General features: G+C 38.9%; 1 protein-coding gene across 1 annotated transcript in view; it reads left to right on the top strand.

The window, feature by feature from the left end:
• The window catches only part of PTPRD (protein tyrosine phosphatase receptor type D), a 496,562-nt gene that overhangs the window by 365,110 nt on the left and 107,312 nt on the right, over window positions 1-24,140 (top strand). Inside the window, exons 21-23 of the mRNA XM_079789612.1 lie at window positions 8,633-8,745; window positions 20,585-20,626; window positions 21,130-21,227. Of these exons, the coding sequence (XP_079645738.1) occupies window positions 8,633-8,745; window positions 20,585-20,626; window positions 21,130-21,227 (253 nt within the window). The remainder of the gene's footprint in view (window positions 1-8,632; window positions 8,746-20,584; window positions 20,627-21,129; window positions 21,228-24,140) is intronic.

The raw sequence follows: 24,140 nt of genomic DNA, 5'->3' as shown, positions 1-24,140 counted from the left end.
GTATTTAGATGCCTCTGTCTTGTACAAGAGGTAAGAGCAGGAAACGAGGGATAACCATATGCTCCAGAACAGTAACAGATGGGTGAATCCAAGCAAGAGCCGGTAGCCTTTGCTGTTCATGAGCTGCACTTATTACCCAAAGAGAATGCAATAATTAAAAGCAAGAGTAAATTATAATTGTTTTCAGTGAAATATTTATTTAGGTTACCACATCCTGCTATGGGAGTCAGATCAGAAAACATGTGTTTGCTGGCAGTTGCATTTCTAGACCATATCACATGACATTTTGTGATACTGCAAAATGGACAAAATGCTTGTCTTATTTTTTAAAATTGTGTTTCATGCGGATATATCTGACTATCCTTAAATCAGGTCACTGAACAGAGGTGTGCAAGAGATCTATGCGTTGGTTATGTCAATGTGAAGACATAGGATTTTAACCTTGATAATTGTTAACATTTAAATTTAACATTAAGTTTTCCATTCTTCCTTTGATGTGCTTGGAAAAAGTCAACTCAGTTATAGTTTTTCCTAGTCCTGCAAAAAGAGGCCTCAAATGGAAAGGTTTTATGACTCAGATAAAATAGAGTCGCATTTTCGTGTGTGCATGTGTGAGCATCGTCTAATGCAATTGTTGGAAGCTGCACACATCCTCGAATGCTAAGTATATTTAGCTAACCATCTGAAGGCCCGTGAAGCGTTTCTGAAATAGAAATGCTTGCTTCAGCAGTAAAGAACATTCCTGACTTGAAATTCAAATAGACCCAACAATGTCCTTCTTGATTATCGTGAGGCAGTTCAAGAGGAAATCTTCTGTAGGCAATGAATAGTGTCTTTTATAGCTTGGATTCTGAGCAAAGTTAATTATGTAATAAATACTTTGTCCTTTTAGGTGCCTTTCCGTTTATACATAGGTTGTTGAATTGACTTTGTTTTTAACCTAGTAATTTGTAAACCTACAATACATTGATAACCAGTGACAAAATAGTATCATGCAGGTTTTGTAAGGGCTCTAAAATGCCTTCTGAATCATCAAAAAATGAAAATATGTTTGGTAGGTCTTTAGTGTTAGAAATTACCTTGCACTATGATTTTTTTGAAATGTTGTACTCTATGTGACATGTCATTGATTTTAAGATATAAACTGCAGACATAAGATGGTAGCAAGGGTTAGCAAAACACTCAACTAGGAATCAATAAAACTGAGTTCAAGTCCCAGCTCTGTGACCAGCTAGCTATATGGGGTAGAAAGTCATGCCGACACTCTGGGTCTCTGTTTCCTCCTTTATGAAACAAGTAGGTAGGCTAGATAATTGAACGTTTTAAATAATAATGTTCTATGATGAGAAAACACCAATTAATAAAATATGTACTATATTATTTCTGTACCCAGGGTTTGTTTGTTTTTTTAAAATGACTCGATGTTGCTCTTCTTGCTCCCCACCCCCCACACAAAAGAAGCCATAAACCAATTAAATGCTCTTAGATATTCGTCTATCCCAGTGGTCGGCAAACTCATTAGTCAACAGGGCCAAATATCAACAGTACAACGATTAAAATTTCTTTTGAGAGCCAAATTTTTTAAACTTAAACTTCTTCTAACGCCACTTCTTCAAAATAGACTCGCCCAGGCCGTGTTATTTTGTGAAAGAGCCACACTCAAGGGCCCAAAGAGCCGCATGTGGCTCGCGAGCCGCAGTTTGCCGACCACTGGTCTATCCTGTACATTTGTTACACACATAAGGTGCTTCAGCCATTAGTTCTAGAACTGTCCAGGAATTCTTTATATAGAAAGTGTTTAATAATAAAATGTTAAGCTGACTCTGTGGGAAATCATTTCAGGATGGATGAGAAGTTATTACGGACAATGGGAAAAAGGAAAATATGGATTAGGAAGCTGGAAAGATCTTGGGCATGGTCTAGACAAAATTCACCCTTGACCAGAAATAGTCTAACCTGAATGGACACTATAGAGAGAGTAAATAAGTTTCAAACCCACTGTGAGACCTTTATGTGTGAAGGCCATGTGGTAGATGTGACTCAAATAAGACTTCCGCTTTTCCCAGATCCAACACTGGCCCTCTATGGGCTTGGCCTCTGGAGTCTTCTCTTTTCATATCAACCCTACATGTATTTCCAAGCTGTCAGCAAAGAAGCACCTGGAACACCTTTCCTCTCACTCCGCAGCCACCCCTCTTGGCCTGGCTGACTCTAACTCATCCTTCAGAGAGAAGTTAAGATGCCACCCACCATACAATGCCCATCTACCTGCCTCCCTCTTATCCTCTCCTCTCTGCCAGTTCAAGCTGCTTAGGGCCCCCTTTTCTATGCCCCTACAGCACTTTCTACTTATCTATATCATAGAATCTACCACATTATTGCAATTGCCCCCCCCCTTTTTTTTTAGCTTTCTTGTCCCTCCATAGTGTCGTTTAAGGACTCTGTCTGTATCCTTTGTGCCCAGCTGGTGCATGGCACACAGGCATACTGAATGATCAGATTTATACAAGCCAGAGAGTCTTAAACAAACTCAGTCCCCTCACTTGTTTACTCCATCCCTCAGTATATCACCATTATCTTGGCTGGCAAGAGCTGTAATAAAACCCTAACCTATAATTTAAATATACTGGTTTCAAAAGCCTTCAGATGTCTGCATTTTACCAAATGTGTACCCATATGTGGTGAGGCTGACATTTCTATGGAAGAGGAAGTGAATTGAACACTCTCTATTCATGTAAATATCAACAGTCTTTTAATACACCGACCTGATAATTCACTAAGTGGTTCTCTTCCATTCAGAGGGATAGATTTTCCTGCAACTGATGACCTCATTGATTAAAAATGAACAAGTTTGCCGAAACCGGTTTGGCTCAGTGGATAAAGCGTCGGCCTGTGGACTGAAGGGTCCCAGGTTCGATTCCGGTCAAGGGCATGTACCTTGGTTGCGGGCACATCCTCTGTGGGGAGTGTGCAGGAGGCGGCTGATCGATGTTTCTCTCTCATCGATGTTTCTAGCTCTCTATCCCTCTCCCTTCCTCTCTGTAAAAAAATCAATAAAATATATATATTTTTTAAAATGAACAAGTTAGACACATATTTGTAGGATTTTTAAGAACCTGGCACTTCATTATTCTCTTCATATGTGTTCTGTAAGATTTAAATGTGGCTTTTGTATTTTTGAAAAGATATGGACTAAGTTATCCTAAAGCCAGATACTCTAACAACATGAGTGCATATTTTGTTGGCATTAAGGAAGATTCAGTACCTTTATTTTTATAATTGAGAACTTACTTAATACTTGCAATTTGCCTCAACGTGAAGATTGTTCAGATTACTTCTTTACAGGTAAAGGATATACTCTCTTCAGAAAGAACATGGTTATTTAAATAATCTACATATTATCACAGGTGACCGTGTCTGTGAGCATGAGCTCAGTGTGTTCACAGACAGCAGCGCCTGTTTGAAAATACCTGTCATGTCAATGGATGGTATTAAATACATTTCTGGATTAGCCCAGCTACACAGCAGATGGGCCATCTCTGTAGATTTATAATGATGAGTATTACTTTTTTCAAAACTAAATGTATTTAGTCCTTTATTGGAAAAGAGATTTATGATCACCTGACTTGTCAAAAGGTATTTGAAGAAATCATTTCTGCCACTGTATTACCTCATGATGTATTATGCAGTTGTGAAATTTTTTTGTGCAGTCCAATGCAGTTTGCAAGTTTTTTAGATCATTAAGGGAATAACCAACCTCTTAACTGAGAACTCTTTATTTTAAATGAACAAATTTCTTATATGGAATAATGTATTTCCATTAAGTACATCAGTAGTTTTTCATGGTGTGTTGTATAAAAATCACATTATATCTCTACCATCAAAGACTTCCAGGAATATAACTAATCATGGCAGTATTTTATAAATGGATGGATAAAAGTGAATAAAACATTAACACACTAAAAAAAATGCTTTATTTAGCCATGTAATCTCGTGTCCTCCATTTACTTTATGATTAGAGGCCTTTAAATATTTTGATATGCTGTCATTTGCTAATGTGTGTAAGTTATATGTGTCCCCCCTGTGAGCATTGTTGAACCTTGGTTGTCATGGTTACTCTTATTACCATTGGCCAACTAACATTTAGCTTTCTTTTTCCTTTCCTTTTTTATTTTTTATTTTTTGCTGCATTAAAATGGAGCAGTAAACCTGACAGGTGAGGAATAGAGAATAAACCCCTTTCATGCTCAGTAAGAAAAAAATAAGATATGGGTAGACTTTGCAGGTATTGAGGGGGTGAGGGTGGAGGTTGGATATACTAGTAAAAGATGTACCTGGCAAATAGAAGATGGGTAAAGCCTACATATTTATATATAAAGTAAATTGATACTAAAATGATTCTTGGAGAAAAAGATTGTAAAGAAGATGAGACATATTATCTTTATGTAAAGCTAAATTTAGAAGGCATTAAAACCAGTCTCTGAGTTTTGTTTGTTGTTTAGGTGAAGTGAACATTTTTATGTGTCCGTGTGTCTGCACAAGAGAAATGTGAGGTGTCCCATAAGTTGTTTTGTTTTGTTTTGAAGGCCAATTTTTAAGTTTGATCTTTGATCACCTCTCAATACAGGAATACTACTAGCTTATTCAACCCTCCAAATATTTATTATAATGTTTTAATTAAAACCCTTATGTAATTCCTAATTATTTTCCATGTCTTCTAGCCTTGAATAATAATAGTAATCATAGCAATAATAATATCTGTACTGGGTGACTATTGACTGATTGGTTTAATCTAACCTCTTAGCTTTCTAATTAATATCTATATATCCATATCGATAAATAAATATACCCAATTAAAATTAAACCGAGAAAAGAATTTCAGTGCTCACCTAACTTGCCGTCTTTCCAATGTTGTATTTCTGTGGTTCTCAATGAGTGGTCCTTGGATCAGTAGCAGCAGCATTATCAGGGAACCTGAAATACAAAGTCTTGCCCCACCCCCAGACCTACTGAATCAGAAACTGGGCATTGGTCCAGCAGCCTGTAGTTTAATAAGCCCTCCCAGGAGGTTCTGATGCATGATAAAGTTTGAGAACCACTACTGCGTTATTTTCCCTACAATCACAACACTGATCAGCAAGCTTTACTACACTTTTCCTGACTGGAAGCTTACTACCTCCGTGAGGGTCCTCTTTATTGATTTATTTTTATATATCACTAGTTACCACTAATTCTGCTAAAAAACACACATGAAAATTTGTTTTTTCCCCCACCAAAAGACAAAACCATTTGAATCCGCTTAATATACTTAGACATCTACCTTCCCATTATAATAGTGCCCACATTACACAACTTTATCAATGCCTTCTTGTCCCATTAATATGAAACTTGAGCCAAAAGTTAGATATCATCTTCTAACCCTCCTCCTCTATTTCATAAGTGAAGAAATTGAGAAGGTTTGTAGTTGGCTTACCCAAGGAGATACACACCAGTACTGGCAGAGTTAGAGTTTTATTCCTAATGGTGTCAGAATTGTGAAATGTTTGAACTGATACCTTTGAATATTTATAGTAGAGATTTCAAATAAATACAGTTTTTCAAAAACCTGTACCCCATATGTCTGAGTATCTTTGTTCCAAATAAATAGATTTGGTCTTCCCCAGACCCCCTTCAACCACAGAGTAGCATTTTTGTTCTACATTATTCACATCCCAAACACACACATGCTCTTACACTGTTAGTGATTTCAGCCATCTCTGAAAGGTTGTCTTCTGCTTCCTCTTCACCCATAACTCCTGTGCGTGGTAGATAACTTCTGGCTGCAAGAAAGGAACTTACACCGGGGCTTTTTAATCTGAATAGAAAACATAAAACAGCAAGGCAGACTTTATAATCTCATTCTGGTCCCTATTCTTTGCTTCTTAAATAGTTTAATATGAAAACAATGAGACCTCTGAACACTTAGGGGAAAATATTAACAATAGTTTCATGTTGGACCCAATTTAAATAGGAATATGCCATTTAAAACTTTACAACAGTAAATTTATTTTTAAAGCTCTTTACTAGTATCACTGATGATGGCCAACCTCCTCATCTTGCAAACCTTTCTCGGAAATTCTTTCTGTTAGACAACAGCCATTTAAGCACATTTCTGTCTTAAAATAATGTGATAAGAGTGTGGGAAGCCAGAACTATCCATGTTGTGATCATCAAAATGAAACTAAACAGAACAGAACTTAAACCGCCGGTTTTCCTAGCCGGCGAGGGTTTTTGGAGTCTGAGCTCTTGGATGTCATTTCATTTGAACAGATATAGTGAGGGGGATGCGAGGTATCAAATGGCAGGACACCCCTTCCAATTTACTGTAAGTGTGAATTGTAATTTTACTCCAGTGCTTTGGGTTTTCCGAGACTCATCTGGGCAACAATATGTGATTTTCAGCTTTCCTGGCCCGAGAGAAACTGACTGAATTTCTTTAGAGGGTATTATTTCCTGTCCCTTAGTCTCAGGGTCACTTCCCTGGCCTCAGTGTAAAAGGAGAAAAGGAAGGTGTCCCACTTCACCTGCATGACAGAAGTAGTTTTCTTGCCCAGGTATTTCTACTTTTGCTTTCCATAATCCTGCAACCATGACAGGAGAGCCACTTTGAAAAGGTATAAAAGGTAGTCACTGGGTCTGGAACATCAGCGAAGAAATAAGAATCTTGGCAAATGTGTGTGAAAAGACCAAAACCTGGGAAGGGCCTCGGGGATGATCTGAAATGGGAAGACCAGCCATCTGTTTGTTACACATGAGGTCCATTGACAAGCCACACTCAGTGACATTTTATTCACCCTTTAGGTTCTGCATCTTCAGGGGGAAAATGAATCCGACAGTGTTGTGAGGCAGACATCCCCAGCATAAACACAATGACATTTTCTCTCTGAAACTGGTCATCTTATCCTTCTTTCCCATGCTCTTCTGAGCCCCATTCTCTTCCTTCTCGTATGTTTTTCTGCCAGCCCTCCATCGCTTCTTTTCTTCCCATCTTACACTCCATAGAACTAGAGCTCCCTGTACCTGTCGCACACCTCACTTCACTGCTTTCTTCTGATTGGTGCTGAGCTTGACAATACCTTCTGTCCTGAGACTGTGTCTGTCTGCTTTAGGTAGAAACAGGAAATCAGGAGACAGGGTAATCCAAAGTTTTAAAAGAGCAAGGTGTTTAATAGGACTCACCCAAGGAAAGTCCTTAAGTCAATCATATTTTGCCAATGGCATCTCACTTGAATGAGTCAAGTGCACTTTCTCTTTGCATCCATCTTCACTTCATCCCTGGTTAGTTTTATTTTATACAGATGAGCAGAGATGGAAGGAAGACTATTATCTTTTCATGAAACAATCTGTGTGACACTGAATGAGAGCCCATTGACATAGAAACACAAATGAGCTGTACCACAGTCATAGTGAAAAGACAGAGGGAGTTTTCTAAACACTCCGTTGCACGCCTTCCCTAAATTAGAATTCCTGCGCTTTGAATGAGGGGGAGGTGCTTGAATTATGACTCTAGTGTGGGGATTGCTGGAATCAGTATTTGAAAGAAAGCACTGTTTGAAAAAAGCCTTCCATTTCTGAAGTGAATTGTTCATCTGGGTCAAGCTGAAAGAAAATAGTTAGGTACTACTCTGATTATTTGGGTTTGAGAAAAAAAATAAAGAGTAAAGAAATGTTAAGGGGGAAACCTGACATTTTTATATAGACATTTGTTAGCAGTACATTATCATACTTTAAATAAGAGTATTTAATAAAACTAGTAGATAGCAATTAAAACAAGGATAAAATGAATTGTGTGAAGCATTATTTATAAATAGAAACTGAATGGTTCGTATACCTGAATGGTCATTAAGAGAATGGAACTACCCTCTAGGTGAAATTACTTTTCCTCCAATCGTACTGTGATTGACTTTCACTAACAAAATCTTAATCATAGTTAATATTAATCATGTTAGCTTAACACCATAAACAGCCAACACTCTTTTCTTTTGCGGGGGGGGGGGGGGGGGAGGGTGATTTGAAAGAGAGCATGAATGTTGCTCCTGTGTCCCAGTCTCCTTCCAGGTGTTAGGCTAACTTGGAATCTTAGAAATGCACTCACTGTACTTATCTGCCTTATGGGAAAATCCACTGCAGGTTCACTTTGTAGCCACCAGTTACATATTCTTAGAAGAAACTGGGTCCGATTTAGCGGCCCAGTAGCTTAACTCTAGGGTAGCAGTAATCTTAGAATTGGCTGCTAGGGGTCCTCTGTCCTGTTCCTCACAAACAGAACTGGTGGATAAGGGAGAATCGCTGAGCAAGGATCCAAGTGTATCTCACTAACACTGCCTTCAAGCCTAAAGTCAGAGTCACAGAACTGGTTCATTCTCCAGCTGGAAGAGGACTCTGAGATCATCCACCTAAACAAAAATTAGCCCCAAGCAAATACTATAGGTCAAGTAAGGAAAAGCAACCTTGAACGGGTCACAAAGCTAACCAGCCAATCTGAGTTTTAAAACTGAAAATTTGGGAGGGGCATGGCTCTCTGCTCTTTAAAGCTGTTTTAGTTTTCTGTATTTTTTCTAAAATGTCTTAAATGTTTACTTTCTCCCTATAGGAAAAGGGCAGAGTCTGACTCTAGAAAGAGCAGCATACCGAATAGTAAGGAGGTCCCTTCACACCATCCAACAGACCCCGTAGAACTAAGGCGCCTTAATTTCCAAACACCAGGTAAGAGACATGACTCATCTTGCCCATGTTACCGTCTTCGCTGAAATTGTATAGCCCAGTTGATACCGCCGCGAGAGATGAATGTGTCACTTTATTTTCAACAATTTTGTGTGTCCTTCTCTTTTATTTTTATATTATTGAGATTTTCCAAAACGTAAGTCTTGAAAGGAAATTAAGCCCTTTGTGCAAATCTGAGGTGGAGTATAAAGGAGGAAAAACATACATTTCTTCAAATTTGGACAATTTATACTCTTTTAGGTATAGTTACATTTTACAGGCTTATTATTTTCAATGACACGAATATGGAAAGAATTCAGGTTCTCATCTTATAAAGTGAATGAGTAGATGGTGGATTAATGTTACATCATTCAGAATATACAGGATGGGGCAAGAGTAGGTTTAGAGTTATTCATATGGAATAATACAGTAAAAAATAATGGTACAAGAATAAACTCTGTGTTCCACACACTCATAACTGCAAATCTAATTTTGCTCCACCCTGTATTTATTCTGTATTTTTATAGGAAGATTTTGCATCTATGTTACTCTGAATGAAAAGGGGAGGGAGGGAGGTAAAGAGGGAAGCAGGGATGGCCAGAAGGAGAAAGGGAAGGCTGGAGGGAGGGAAGGAAACAAAATCGGACTCTCGTTGACCAATGCAGGTTTCCTTCCTACTGTGGGGACACATAGAGTGGCTGAGAATAAGAATATGCTTGTTTTTGAAAATAAATAACATCAAGTGCTTCAACAGAGGAAAACTATTCTTGCTATGGGGCATTTTGTACAGTTAATTGAAATCTAGTTCTGTTTTACTGTCTTGTAAATAAATCTTATTTATACCCAATGAAGGGCAAGTAATCAATGGTAAAGAGAGATGAAAATGTAAAACTGAGTGGCACTGTCGTAATAGCTAATGGTAATGAACGCAATAGAGAGCTGATCCAGGAAGTCTGCTTGATTGAAGTGTGGTAGCATGGTACCCCCAATTGTTGGGAGGTTTTTTCTGTGTCCAGTGGATGTTCTGCCTCACACTTGGATATACCACAGGTCCATTCAGCTCCACGTTTGTAATGAATTGCTTTGAGTTGAAAATACATGGTCTATTGTATTTAGCTTATTTTCTCTTTAACATGTAGATATGTCATCGTAACTGGTAACTATTCAATTCAAAGAAACATCTGGCATTTACAAAGTGGTTCTACAAATTACAAATGTGCTTTGTTTAAATTATACTGGAAATGAAGTTTGACTTTTTAAAAATTCTGTTTTAAAAAGCAGAATATACTGAAACCATCAGCACCATAAAAGGTGGGAGGAAATAAATGTTCACGTAGCCAAAAGTCTCCCGTATGCATATTACTAAACAGACTGGTCCGTGTAGATTGTGCGCATGTGCTGATGACTGAGCAAAGATCCCTGTGTAACCTTGGATGATCTCTGTCGAGTTGCCTGCTTCGTTCTCCATTAAGGCAACTTGATATGAATTGAGTAATAAACCTTCTCTGTTCAGCACTTTTTGAAATAGTAGTGTACTGACTTTTACAGGCTACAGACAACTTCTTAACTCATGTACTTTTCAATCTGGCTAAACCAGCTTATCGAGGAGCTGAAAGCCCACAGAAATAATCTGGTGCATGATTTCTTGAATATGTTGCCTCATCACCTTTATGAGAGCAGCACGTTATAGAAATGGGGAAATCATTAGGTCGCTCAGTACCTTGGGCTTGGCACTGCCTTCACCTCCTCTGGCTTGTGTGTGAAGATTTACCTGTATTGGAACAACCTTGGTCTTCCAGCAGAGACAGGCGCACACTATGGGTTTCAGTGGAAAGTGAAAGGTGGCCCCAAGAAGAAAGTCAGTGGGAGTGCTATTCCCTCTACCTCCAGCACCAACAGAGGATGTTTCTGAGCATTGATGCATAGCATGCATGGGAACTGCGTAGAAAGGATTACTAGCGGAGGACAGGTGATTACAAGAAAGAGAATAGAAAGGCCTTCAACCAGGAGACCTCCATCTGCAATTACTTCTCACTTTTATGGGTAATTTTGCAAATATGGCCAAACCCAAGCATTCTATTAAAAATCAAAATTTTGCCAATGTAATTGGACATGTTAGATCCACATAGAGAGGGAACCTGTTAAAATACATACAAGTCGCTGCGAAGAGAAACGAAGGCTGCAATTGCAGTGACATTCATTATGTCACCAGTGGCTTTGCAAAATTCCAGTGGGAACCTCAGTATATAGAAGATACCATTTAACCAAGCTTAGACGGACCACTCACATGGATAATAGAATGAAGTTTGGGGGGATGGATAAAGGGGAGAGGAGAGAGGAGAGGAAGAGAACAGAACAACAGAGATTGTCCTGAGGTCCTAGCACATCTGTTTGTGCAGGAAGCATTCTGTTGTGCCCTTTATTAGCTCGGGTAAGCGATCTACTTAAGTTGATTTGTTGAACAAGTCTTTTTGCCTCCCGAGATCTATAATGCGGCCTGCTGTCCTGAAAATGGGACCATTTTACAAAGGAAATAGATGTGGCTGTTCATGTGAAATTCATGTTAATGTGACCATTTGCTTCAGCCAGTGAATTATCTGAATTACTTGCCAATAGGATGAGAGCAGAAAGTGGGATTGTTAACCCAGGAAATTTTTTTGTGCTTTTTCCTCCCCTCTTATTCATGAATAATGGTGGGCTTTCCTAGATGGTGAAAAATGACCCTTTACTAGGTGTTGCATTGCCGATGATATGACACTACTTGATTTTTGGATTTTAAACCAAAAATTGTACCTTCCACTCTCTGAAATGTGCTTTTATGTACATCAGATGTTTGAATTTATAATTTGTTATACCTAAACATTATAAAGTTTGGCAGTGTTTATTAATGGTACGCAGAAGGAGGGAATTAATGATCCATGCATTCACTTTGAACAAATAACTTTCAGTGAAATCAGAAACCGGTGATTTTTATAACCAGCCCCAACCACAGAACATGTTCATGAAAGCAGATTGATTTCTGCTTCTGATGAGTCTGTCGTGGATGATAAAACACCAAATAATACCGTTTGAAATTCAGTGGTTCTTTCAGAAGGTAAAGGAAGACTTTGCTTAGTTCATGGGTTCTATGCATTCTACTTTTCTTGTTAAGCCATCTTGTGAATGAAAATTCTGTTTACTTTTTAAGTTATTTATTCTTGTCAGGGAGTCTGAATGTAAGGAGGCAGACTTTTCCCCCTCAATTCCGCCATCTATTCAAACGGTTTTGAAACACACCTTCCACTTCTCACATAAGTGCGGCACCATAACAACTGAAGCGCTTCAGAGCATCTTGCCCTTCACTAGGGTGCCGCAAGCACACCTGTCTCTGGGTTCGAAGAAGCAAAAGGTCAGAACTCTATGCACCGTCTCTCAGCGAAGACACCAAGTGGAGACAGAGAACCAGTTGCTTTCAGTGTAACCATCTTTGGGAGGTTGCGAGATGTGGAGAGAACATTGCTTTGGCACACTTTCCAAATTTGGGGTGGCGGTCAAGTCACTATCCGTGGAACACTGCATTCAAGCATCTGAACAGGGGCAGGAAGTCACACACCTTCCCGGTTTAGAACAGGTACCTCTGTTTGTAGATATTTGCCATGCATATGTTTATCTGTCCATCAGGTTCAGATGCCAGTGTATCAGCCAAGTTGTATTTAGAAGGTGAACCACCTGATCTCTTAAAACAATATGGTCTGCAATAATAAATCATCAATTGTTGGTGAAGGGGGTCAGTCAGAACCAGTGTGGAACATATAATTAAAGGAGCATTGCTTTATCGCCTATGACCTACAAAAGTAAAGCAGAGACCTAAATATATAGGAAGGTATCATTTAGTTAAGGTTAGACTAATCACTTCAAATGATTAATGGAATAAATTGGGCAGAATGAGAAAGGGAGAGAGGAAATGTGGCAGAAGAGCTAGAATTGACAGCTGATGAAGTTTTACAAGTGGAGGAAGGGAAAAAATATTTATTTATAAAAGATACTTTTAAAAGAAACCTCTATTAAGCCGCATACATCTTTGTGGGCAGCAGTAATGGGGCGGGGTCGCGTTAGGATGGTTGATAAATGAGTTACACAGTAAACAAAAGTAAACTATGGGATGAATGTTTTTATTTTTATCTTAAAAAAAAATCCCGCCCTAGCCAGCTTGGTTCAGTAGATAGAGTGTTGGCCTCAGACTGAAAGGTCCCAGGTTCAATGGTGGTCAAGGGCACATGCCCGGGTTATGGGCTCAATCCCCAGTATAGGGCATGCCGGAGGCAACCCATCAATGATTGTCTCTCATCATTGATGTTTCTATCTCTCTCTCCTCCCTTCCTCTCTGAAATTAATAAAAATAAATTTTAAAAAATCCTGAGTCATTCAATACTGCCCCCTTCCGTGGATATTTTTTGTCCTTAATTACAAAAGCAACACATATTTTGGGGGGAAATTTGGTGAAATAAAAAAATAAGTTTGTTAGCAATTGTTGTACTTCGGTTGTAGCTATACAGGTATTCATTATATTACTCAAATTTGTTGTATGTTTAACATTTTTTATTGGTTGGAAAAGTAAAAAACACACTTTAAAAATTGTTCTTTATTCCACTTTTTATATTTTTTATTTGACATATTTAAAATAAAAAGTAACAGGTTTTCTATAACTACTCCAATTTTACTCTCGAGAAAGATCTACCATATGTAGCTCCATGTGTATCCTTCCAGCCTTTTTCTATGTATATACAGTTTTTTAAATGATAAAATATAGAGCAGGTGTATAGAGATATAGATAGGTGCATTTACATACAATTTCCTGTTTTAACAGTTCACTATATAAAAATAGACTTTTTTGCAAGATAGTGGGTTAAGTTTCATCTCCCTTTTAACAACTGATAGCATTCTGCTCTACAGATGTTGCAAATGTGTGGACTCATTTCTTATTAACAGAGGCCAAGTTATTTTTCCCGTGTTTTTGTTCTTGCAAACAGTACTGTGATGGCCAGTACTGAGCCTCTCTTCTCACATCTTTGTTGCTGTTTCTGAATGTGAGACACCTAGAAGCATGATTGCAGGGTTGTAGGGTGAGCACATTTACCATCTTGATACAGACCGTCAATTACAGATTTTTTTTGAAGTGTTGTAAAAAGCTTTTACTTACAGTGAGCCAGGGCCTCTAGAATTGGACAAAATGACTATAATAAATATAATATTGTCAAGAGATGATGATATATAAGAAAATCAAAGAAATTGCTATTATGTGTTCATATTTTTACTTTTTTCCCAGTGAAGCAAATTTAAAAGTTCATCTCAGAGAAATAAGCTTCGTTTCTAATACGAAATGGAATAAATTGGGCAAAATGAGAAAGGGAGAGAGGAAATGTGGCAGAAGAGCTAGAATTGGCAGCTGATCAAGTTTTACAAGTGGAGGAAGGTGTAAAGGAACATGTAACTAATAGCATCATATAATTCTCCAGTCACCATCTCTCTCTGTGCCGGCAAAATCCATCGCCCAAACACACACACCAGACACCACATACTACACTCCACACCTTCGGCTGATTTGTCAGTTTCCATCAGAATTTTTTTTTCACTGAAAAATTCTTTCTGTCTCTGCACCCAATACTCACACACCGCCCCCCAGAAAAATTTCCAAACAAAAACCAAACTCTAGTGTTTATACTTGCATCTTTTAGGAAAAGAGATTTAAAAATTGATGATCAGATGTTACAACCTACAGACCTCATTTTTATTTTGTAAAATGACCTCAATATGTTTTGCCCTAAAGCATACATGGATGGTAGGTGATTGATGGGCTGTGAAAAACAAAAAGGAACTCATAAGAAGTTAGCATAGAAAAGGCAATATCAGCAGCAGAAATGTCTGCACAGCAATTGGATGGGTTTCAAAAGCTCTCGTGCTTTCTTGATCCATCATTACTTTTAATTGGATCAATGCTAACAAGGTCCATTTTTCCATATACTGTCCTATCTTCATATTTGGTTTTGTACTGTAAAAAACTTAGGTATAAAAATATAGATTAAGAGCACCTTATGTGCTCTTTATATGTTACACTAGAGGCCTGGTGCATGAAATTTGTGCACTGGGTTGTGGGGAGGGGTCCCTCAGCCTGGCCTGCGCCCTCTCGCAGTCCGGGACCCCTCAGGGGATGTCTGCCTAAACCAGTCTGGGATCCCTCACTCCTTACCACCCGCCTGCTTGCTCCTTACCGCTCAGCTTGCTGCTCCTTAGCGCTGCTGCAGAGGCCGCCTCTCTGCTGCACTCGCCAGCCATGGGAGCGCACTGACCACCAGGGGGCAGCTTCTGCGTTGAGCGTCAGCCCCTGGTGGTCAGTGCACATCATAGCAACTGGTCGTTCTGGTCGTTCCGCGGTAATGGTCGTTTAGGCTTTTATTATATAGATTTTGAAACTTGGTTCATAGAATTTAAATGGTAAATTTCTGATATAAAGAATCATGGTTTATTCAAATTCTGCACTTTTGGAAATGATACATTAAAAATGAGTTTTAGCCCTAGCCGGTTTGGCTCAGTGGATAGAGCGCTGGCCTGTGGACTAAATGGTCCCAGTTTCAATTCTGATCAAGGGCACATGCCGGGTTGCAGGCTTGATCCCCAGTAGGGGGCATGCAGAAGGCAGCTGATCAATGATTCTCTCTCATCATTGACGTTTCTATCTCTCTCCCTCTCCCTTCCTCTGAAATCAATAAAAATATATTATTTTAAAAAATGAGTTTTAATGATGCCATCCAGTACTTACTTGAAAAATCACTCTTGGTGTATCTTTCCCTTAATGATGATCCTAGTTATGGATTAAGTCAAGTTGTCATTACGTTTTTACCAAGAAGCAATTATACCTTACAAATCAATGTTCTCTTTTGTATTTCATTCACCATTCATTTGTGAGACAGATAGTAAACATAGACTATATTTTTCATTCACATTATTTTAAATAGTGCATACATTATGTAAAAAGTCTGACAAATATTTTACAAACTAATTCGTTGGGAAGGAAGCCATAAAGAGCAGATTCCTAAGTTCTTACACTTATTAATAACGGGAAAAAAATCACCTAAAAGATGGTCCACCACTATCAGTGATCTCAACAACTGTATTTAGCAAAATAGTTGTGATAAAGTGCCTATAGACATCTACTGCGAATATAAAGCAAGTGCTTGATAAACATTTCTATTTGAAGCATACTGTTGATAGATTACTTAAAATCTAATAGCGTTTTCAGAGCAAAAACATTGTAAATTAGGGATTTAAAAAATACTCTTCTGCCAAATAACACTAGAGTTTTTTAACATTTTGACTGTATACCTTTAGTTGATGGTTTTGTGGGAGCTTATAATAATTTGATGAGAAGTAACTGGAAAATACGGTGTGTAGCACCTTTTCCTTCTTCCCTACCACCAAAAGAGACATGCCTCCTGTAACACAGCTATTACATTATTGGCACACTGGATGGGACTTGGGATAGTTTATGATCTCCACATTACTCTGTAGACAGCCCAGTCTCACAGGCCCATATTTTTGTGTGTGTGACCATCCTTCCAGTGTTAAATGATTTACATGGCGTAATGAGAAGTGCCCTCAATGAGAAGTAACGGGTCTGGTATCAAAGCCCCATGAAGCCATAGTTTTACTGAGAAGGATGAACTTGGTCAAGTCCTTTTGTCCCTCTGAGCTTCATTTTTCTAATTAGTAAAATTAATGGGGGTGGGGTGGGGGGGAGACAGGGAAAATAGATGAACCCACTGGTCAGAGGGTGACGCGTAAGAAGTATCATTGCCCTGTTCCTCACCCATGCTTGTTCTCCAGCCCAGTGCCTTGTGGATATAAGAATGCGGTATGTCATTCTCAACCTTCTTTGGTTTTCACACACACACACACACACACACAAACATTTTGCTCTTTTCAAAACCGAATTCACAATCTGGTTAGCCAGATGTGGCTGGCAAAGGTCTTGTCTTTGCCCCACAGGGTTTCAACAAAATTCTGAGTCGAGGAAACGGCACATAACAGTCTAGGTTTTCAGTTGCTATTGAAAAATCTGAAAAGTCTCTCTCCCTCTTGACACTGCGGTAGCACTTGGGAAATACCTGCTAGAGCAGAATTGTGTCACCCTCCTGGAGGTCCTCTCAGCCTCCATCACCCCTGGAGATGACGCTGACATTGAGACTGAATGTTGGTTGCCCTTTCACCTCATGCTTATTGTTACTTTTATATAATAGAGCAACGTTTCTTCTTTCTCTAGCCTCCATTGAAAGTAGGGAGAGGAAAGAAAGCCCTAGAGACAGCTAGCGGGAAGGAAATGGGGATGAGTGCATTTCTTTGCGAAGATGTTTGTGCAATACCTGGTCACGTTCAGTGATTTACCTTCCCACCCCTGCCCCTTCACCCACTGGAAACTTTGCCCCCCTGCCCCCCACTTTAGGAGATCCTAACTGCCATTCTAGAACGAATACAGTAGAAAGATGCCAAGCCTACTTAAGACTTTTTTATTTAAAAGTCATTTAACTTCTCTGGACTTCAGAGTTCTCTTAACTTCATGAAATGCAAATGCTGGACTAAGTAAGCTCTAAGGTACCTCTCAGCTTAAAATGCTATGATTTTAATGTTTTATTGCTCATAAGGAAGCCACCACCACATTACTCTCACAAGTATGCGCCCTATTAGAAGCAGTTGCTGTGTTTTTCCTCCTCCCACCTCAGGCAGATTTCAGTGACTGTATCCGTCGTTTTTCATGTTAACAGTGTATCCTGTGGATATCAAAGCTGCACAATGAAAACTCTGGTCAGATTCAACAAGTGCCTTTAAAATGTGTTTACGTTGTGCGTTTGTAGCTTCAAACTGATGAAGTCATGACCCTGCAAGTCCTCATCAATTGAGAGCTCTTCTTCAAAGTCTTTGCTGCTAATAATCGCTTCCGTGCGAAAGCAGAGTCAGGTGTAGCACCAGAAGAAAGCTGATCTCATTCTCATAAATGCTGATATGATTTTTGAAAGAGAATTAAATAAATGGAGTTATAGGTTCCTGCATAGAATCCCATAGTGGCTTCCACACTTAGAGGTTTTGATTTAATCGGTCTGGAAGGAAGGAATTTTAAAACGCTTCAAATGATGCTAATGTGAAAACACTGGTCTAATAAAAACTTTGGTTTATAGACTACGAACAACGGCCAGATTACCAGACAAAGGGTTGACAAGGCACCAAAGGGTTGACAAGTCAATGTCATAGTTTTCTGAGTGTGTTTGGTTTTCATTCAGAATCTAACATGCTTGATTACATCATATAAATCCCTATCAGTGATGGACAATGGAGAAGTCTGGGGGGAATAATATAACACTATGTTGTAAAAAATAGATCTTTGGTGATTATTTTCTGATATGAGCTAAAGAGTTTCCTATTAGAGGACTTTCATCCAGATTTATTCTTCAGCATAATTTTTTTGTTAATACAAGACATGCATTTTGGTTAGCTAAAGAAAGTGGTGTTAAACTTACATCAAAAAGTAGAATATTAAGCTGCATAATAGTTTTGGATTTTGCAAAAAGTAAATGTTCACCACCCTTCAAAGAAAAGGAGCTGTAATTTTAGAATCCTTATAAATGCACTACATCTAAGAGCTCCTTCTCTGCTCTTCCATATGTTCACAGATCCCTTCTACGTGTGGTAAAAATGACTCACAAAGAAGGAAGTGACTCTAGGATTTATCTAGCTCTGCACTTTTATTTTACACACAAGCAAATTGAGGTGCTTAATCACAATCGATTGTCCCTGTTAGTAGATGGCAGAACCAGAAGTGGAATTCATGTCCAGTATTCTAGTCTGGGGTTCCTTCTCCTATATCATCAGATTCCCACAAGTTCTCCTCGCTTTTCTGTGAAACACCCATTCTGCCATTTTCACTTGTTCTATAACTCCAGCAGAAACGATACATACTGACAGGTCTTATGAATAATGATTCTTGAATGCTGTGGTATCTCTGAATGTGACATGTATATCCTAGTTTAGAATGTAAGCAGTCAGTCAGTGCAGGGTTGCTTGGATTTCTCTATAATTAGCTTCCAAAATAAGACTCGCAGACCACTTTGCCAGTGCATGCCAGAAGTGAATATGTTGATCGCATCTTTGGTTGATGATGATGGTCTTCTACTGCTGTTATACTAATACTTTTCCCATCTCCAACTGGCTTTACTTTTGCAGCTTTGAGCAGTAATTCAGTCCCCTACGCCTCCCTGATTGGCTCTGTGTCCTCCCTCTCTAGCCAAACCACCACTCAGTCCATATATGATAATAACTCTCTCCCACGATTCGCTCGAAAAGGTCTAAACATCTTTGTCTCTGTTATTTTCTCTGTTAAAGCACTGCAATGGATGTTCACGTTATTCCATTCCCATTTCCGGACAAGCCTAGAGTCTCTCGTGCCTTTGCATCTCCATTCTTGCCACCGGGGGTGCCTCACCTGGATAAGATCCCTTTAATTACCAGACCACTGTCACCCACCCCTGCCCTCCACAGAATGTAAATTAGTGCAATGCTATCTTCTATATGGGGAAGTTCCAGAAACGGGCTCCCACATTTTGGCCCAAATGCGTAATTACATCAGCAACAAATTCTACTTCTGAACCTACTCATTTTTATTGAGCCTGCTGTTAAGATTTTAACTAACTGGAAGCAGTCCTTCGTGGCCAAACATGCTACAACACCAAAATTGAGGACACTGTGCTACAATCATGATCTAGAAGAATCAAAATAGTTCTCCATGTAACTTGCCAGAACGATTGATAATTTGGCATTTGCGATAAAGGAACTTGCTGGGTGACTTTCAATAATGGCATAATTTCTAAAATGCCCATCAAGTAACCACATGTCATGTTGACTTAATGGTCACCGTTCCACAGGCTAACACCCTCCCAGGAGTCCCTGGGACAGCCGACTGTCAACATGGCTTCCAGTTTGAGCCCCTCTCTCACTCTCTGTCTGCTTCTGAGGCTCCCCTGGGGGCATGCTAGTTCAGGTGTTTCTAGCCAGTTGGAATGTGTATCGATAAGACATGAGTCGGCAGGTTCTCTCTCATGTTACTCTTAAAAAATGAATCTGAAAGAAATACAATGCAAATCATACGAAAAGGTCAGAAAACATTGGAAAGACTCGGGGATCGTCAAAATTAGCAGTGGATTATTTTGAATTGAATCCGTGATATTCTTCAGCTGGCAGACTGAACTACACTGGACTTGCCACCACCACCACCACCTCCCCACTCCCGCCACTGCTTTCTTTCTTTTTCACCTTTTCCCCTCCTGGTTCTCTCACCATTTGCTCACTTCCCTAAATTCATTTCGCATGAGTGGACAAAGATGTTTACACCTGGGGTAGATTGTAGGTTTACTGGGGGTCGAGTAATGGAACATAGGTAAAATACCACAAAGCCTTAAGTGCGGGCCATTTGTCAATGCCCAGGAGGTCACAACCCCAGCTTCTACAATCTGCTGCTAGTGGAAACATTTTTGCAACTTAGTTTGGTGTCTGATTTTGTCATCAGTGATTATCATCTATGAGCTGTGGTGCATGCTATTCTTTGCGCCCATGTTTGCATGTGAATGTCAGTCACCTACAGATTTGTGAAGTATTAAAGCGATCTACATCGAGTCACAATGTATAAGTGAATCCTGTAAAAAGTTGCTGCATTTTTATTAGTCCTTTTAAAAAGTATATCAGACTATACATTCCATTATTTTATTTTATTTTTACAAACTCGTTCTATTTTGTTTTATTTACACCATCATTTCCTTTGCAGGTTCAGATGATTCCGGTTACCCTGGTAACCTTCATTCGTCAAGTTAGTTTTCCTTGATTATGCATAAGTCACTTTATGTTTCCTATCAAGCTACTCCTCTTTCCCTTTTAGGCCTTCTCAGTGTCCGTTTTCTTAGTTCACTTTACACCATTTAATTCCACACAATTTCCATTTCACACAGTGCAGGAGAAGGAGTTTGAAATGACATAATAGTCATTACTCAAAGCAGAAGTTGACATCAAGCCTGACTGTCAGTTTTCTCCACTAGCTAACCGCATCGGTTCATAGCACAATAACGCTTTCTTTTACACCAGGAGTGTTAGTATGGGGACTGTGCTGGGTGACTTTTCATTTGGCTACAAAATTCATTCTTCAGAGCATGTCCTGCTTTGAGTAACCAAACTATCTGCCTGCTTCCTCACATAAACATCCTTACTACTCACACATTTTTCAGGCCATTTCTAACTATAGCATTTTCTATATTTTGGAATTATTAGCATCACTTTTATTGGTTTTCAAATGTGTTTCTTCTTTCCTCTCACTAGGTATGGCTAGTCACCCTCCAATACCTATCTTGGAACTTGCAGATCATATTGAAAGGTTGAAAGCAAATGACAACCTGAAGTTTTCCCAGGAATATGAGGTAAGTCGGTGTGTTGGTACTTGACAGTAATCTCTTCTTTGGGACCATATTCTTGAGAATTAACTTTATCGGTGCCTTTTCTTTTCAGTGTGACTTATAATCTGACCTAAAACTTTGTAACAAGTAGCCAACTCAAAAGTCTCTGTACAATCAAATACAGTGGTTATACTTTTAAAAGATGTTTAATATGTTACGTGTGTTCAGTGTTACTTGAGAAGTTGATTTATCTTTTCTGGTCTTACATTCATGGAATGTTCTGAATTAATAAGCTTCCCAGTGTACCAAATGGGGGCCAAGTGCACTGATTCCTGGTGATAATCCTCACCGAGAAAGAGAGACTACAGGGAGCAGTGGCTTTCTCAGGACTCTTAATTGTGTTGTAACGATTGAGTACCTGTGCATGACTTTATCCTTCCGTCTAAAATAGTGCTGTTTTAACATTAAGATAGTCATATGTTCTCAGAAACTAACCTGTTATGAAGTAATGGTGAACTGAATGGTCTGTTAAAATTTCAGAATAGCAAAAGTGCTTTGTGCAAGTGAATTGAAAGTCTTAGTGTGTGTGTGTGTGGGTGTGTGTGTGTGTGTGTGTGTGTGTGTGTATTGTGGCTTTTGTCAAGCAGGAAGTTGTAAAACTGGTTATTTCTTGTATTCCCAAGGAACAGGAACCCATATTAAAGCCAATTCATGAATTATGGATAACCGAACATTATTCTTTTAGGCCTTGTTTAACTTAGCATAAGATTGCCAGGTACAACTAAAATCTTGCAGTTGTGCCACACGACAAAAGGTTGTTGAGTGCCTGAGCAGCCCAAAGTCTACCAGAGAGTTTCTGCTGATGACTTGGCATCTTAAAACACATCTCTGTTACCTCTCTTGGTTTCTGTTGTGTTAACCTTAAGTGAGGACGTTGGACAAGATGATCTGTCCGTCCCTACCAGCTCTAACAACCTGCCCTCTCACATGTTGTGAGATCCTCTCAGGGGAGCCCCAGCGTCATATGGCAAGAGGGTTATTAACATAGGCAGAAGCTCCGTGTAAGAGAATGAGGAGTAGTGAGGCCTGTGGCAATCTGGATATTTGCATGAACTTTCTCAAGTCTTCAACTCTTCCACTTTTGATTATTTTAAATTACTGTACTGGCTAAGCAAAACATAACTGTAGCCCCTTGTGCTTCCACACTAGAGAGCTGGATAGCCTTTTATTCAATTAGAATACTCCAACATCTCTGTCAAATATCTGATAGAACACAAAAGGGATTTTGTCCAATTTTTTGTTTGTTCGTTTTGTTTGAGTTTTTTAATGTTTATTTGTTTAGGGGTAGTATTTGTTTGTTTGTTTGTGCTCATCGTTTAAATTGTATTTTTTTATTCTGTTCCAAGTATTCAGGAGAACATTCTCAATTTTATGAAACTCACCTTGGATTATGAAATGTTTTATTTTATCAGAAGGTCTCCTTATTTTTCCCTTGTTCTTTCTCTCGGCTGTAATGGCTCTTTTAAACTTAGAGCAATATTCTTTAAAGCAGTTTTTGTAGATTTTGACTTGGGGATTAAGGCTGCAAATTGAGTTTTAAGGGGAAAAAAATAATACATATGAGGAATGCCACCTGGGGCAGCTTACAAACTTAGTGAAGTGTCAGTTTTCACCAACCAGTGTTCTCCTCTGCAACCTGCTCTTTATCATTATCAGGATTCTTCTCATTGCTTTGCTATGTGATATTTTCTTCATAGTTGCCCTATAATACTTTATTTGTGATTATGAGTATCATAAGGAGTCATTAAAATTTAATAGCTTAACCCGTTAATAAGCCACTAATTCACTATCAATATCGCTTAAAACTGTTGACAATATTTGCATCACTCTAGCAATTTCAGTTGTGTGCACTGTCTACAATGGCTGGCCTTTACATATGAAATTCTCCAGAAATGCTACATATAAATATCCTGTAATGATACTCATTTAGCCATTAGATCAGAAGTGCTCCTTGAAAGTAGTTATGAGAACCGCATGCTGGCAATGCTCCCGTTAAAAATTCCCCCAGTGGCCATTGCCATGATAGCCTACACTGTCTCTACCCTTTGTCATGACCATGATCTGTGATTAAAGCTCCCTGGGCATGAATTGAATCTACTGTGCTTTAACAGCCATGAAGGAGTTATTTAAGTGTTGTGTTCATTTGTGATAATAGGCCTCTGCATAATATTTTAGGTCACAGAGCAATACTTTGAAAAAGTTACATATTATTATCCAAATAAGTATGAATACATTTCTTTACTTATTTTCAATGAAGAAACTGAAGGAAAGACAAGTCACATTACTTTCAAACATCTCATTATTTTGTCAGAATCACTATAGATTAATGTTTACTCTGACCTCTCAAGATGCACGAAGCTAGATTTGTTATCCTAAGACTAAAACAGATTAAAGGTACAAAAGCTGTTAGCACTGATCTGAGGTCAGAATAGGAGGAAGTGGGATGAAATTGTAGAACAGCATTATTAGATCATGTGAGAGAATTCCTTTACTGTCAAGAAGACTGGGCTCAGACTTTGGATTCCACGATAGATGGAAGAAGGGACCTGAGAAATGAGTATAAGTGCATCTTGAAGGTCTTGACGAATACTTTGGGTTTTCATTTTGTGATATGAGACTGCAAAATCCTACTGGAATGTAAGCAGCCAGAATTTGAGGATGGCATCTAGAATGCAGGGAATAAAGTCCTCCTTAAAGTCGGTGTCCCTGTCAAAGTCAATGCTTTAGGTGGTGAATTTTCAGACTTAGTCAGAATAGTATGTATAGGTCTTGCCAAACAAAGTCTTTGCTAATGCCCATGGACATCTGGAAACCTAATTAAAACTGATTTCTGTTCCCAGTGCCGGAAATGCTCATTCAGTAGGTCAGCTGTGGTAA

The sequence above is a fragment of the Cnephaeus nilssonii genome (genome assembly GCF_951640355.1).
Source record: "Cnephaeus nilssonii genome assembly, chromosome: 14".
In the NCBI taxonomy this organism is placed as follows: Eukaryota; Metazoa; Chordata; class Mammalia; order Chiroptera; family Vespertilionidae; genus Cnephaeus; species Cnephaeus nilssonii.
Note: the sequence above shows the minus strand (reverse complement) of the source record. Positions and strands in the feature narration are given on the sequence as shown.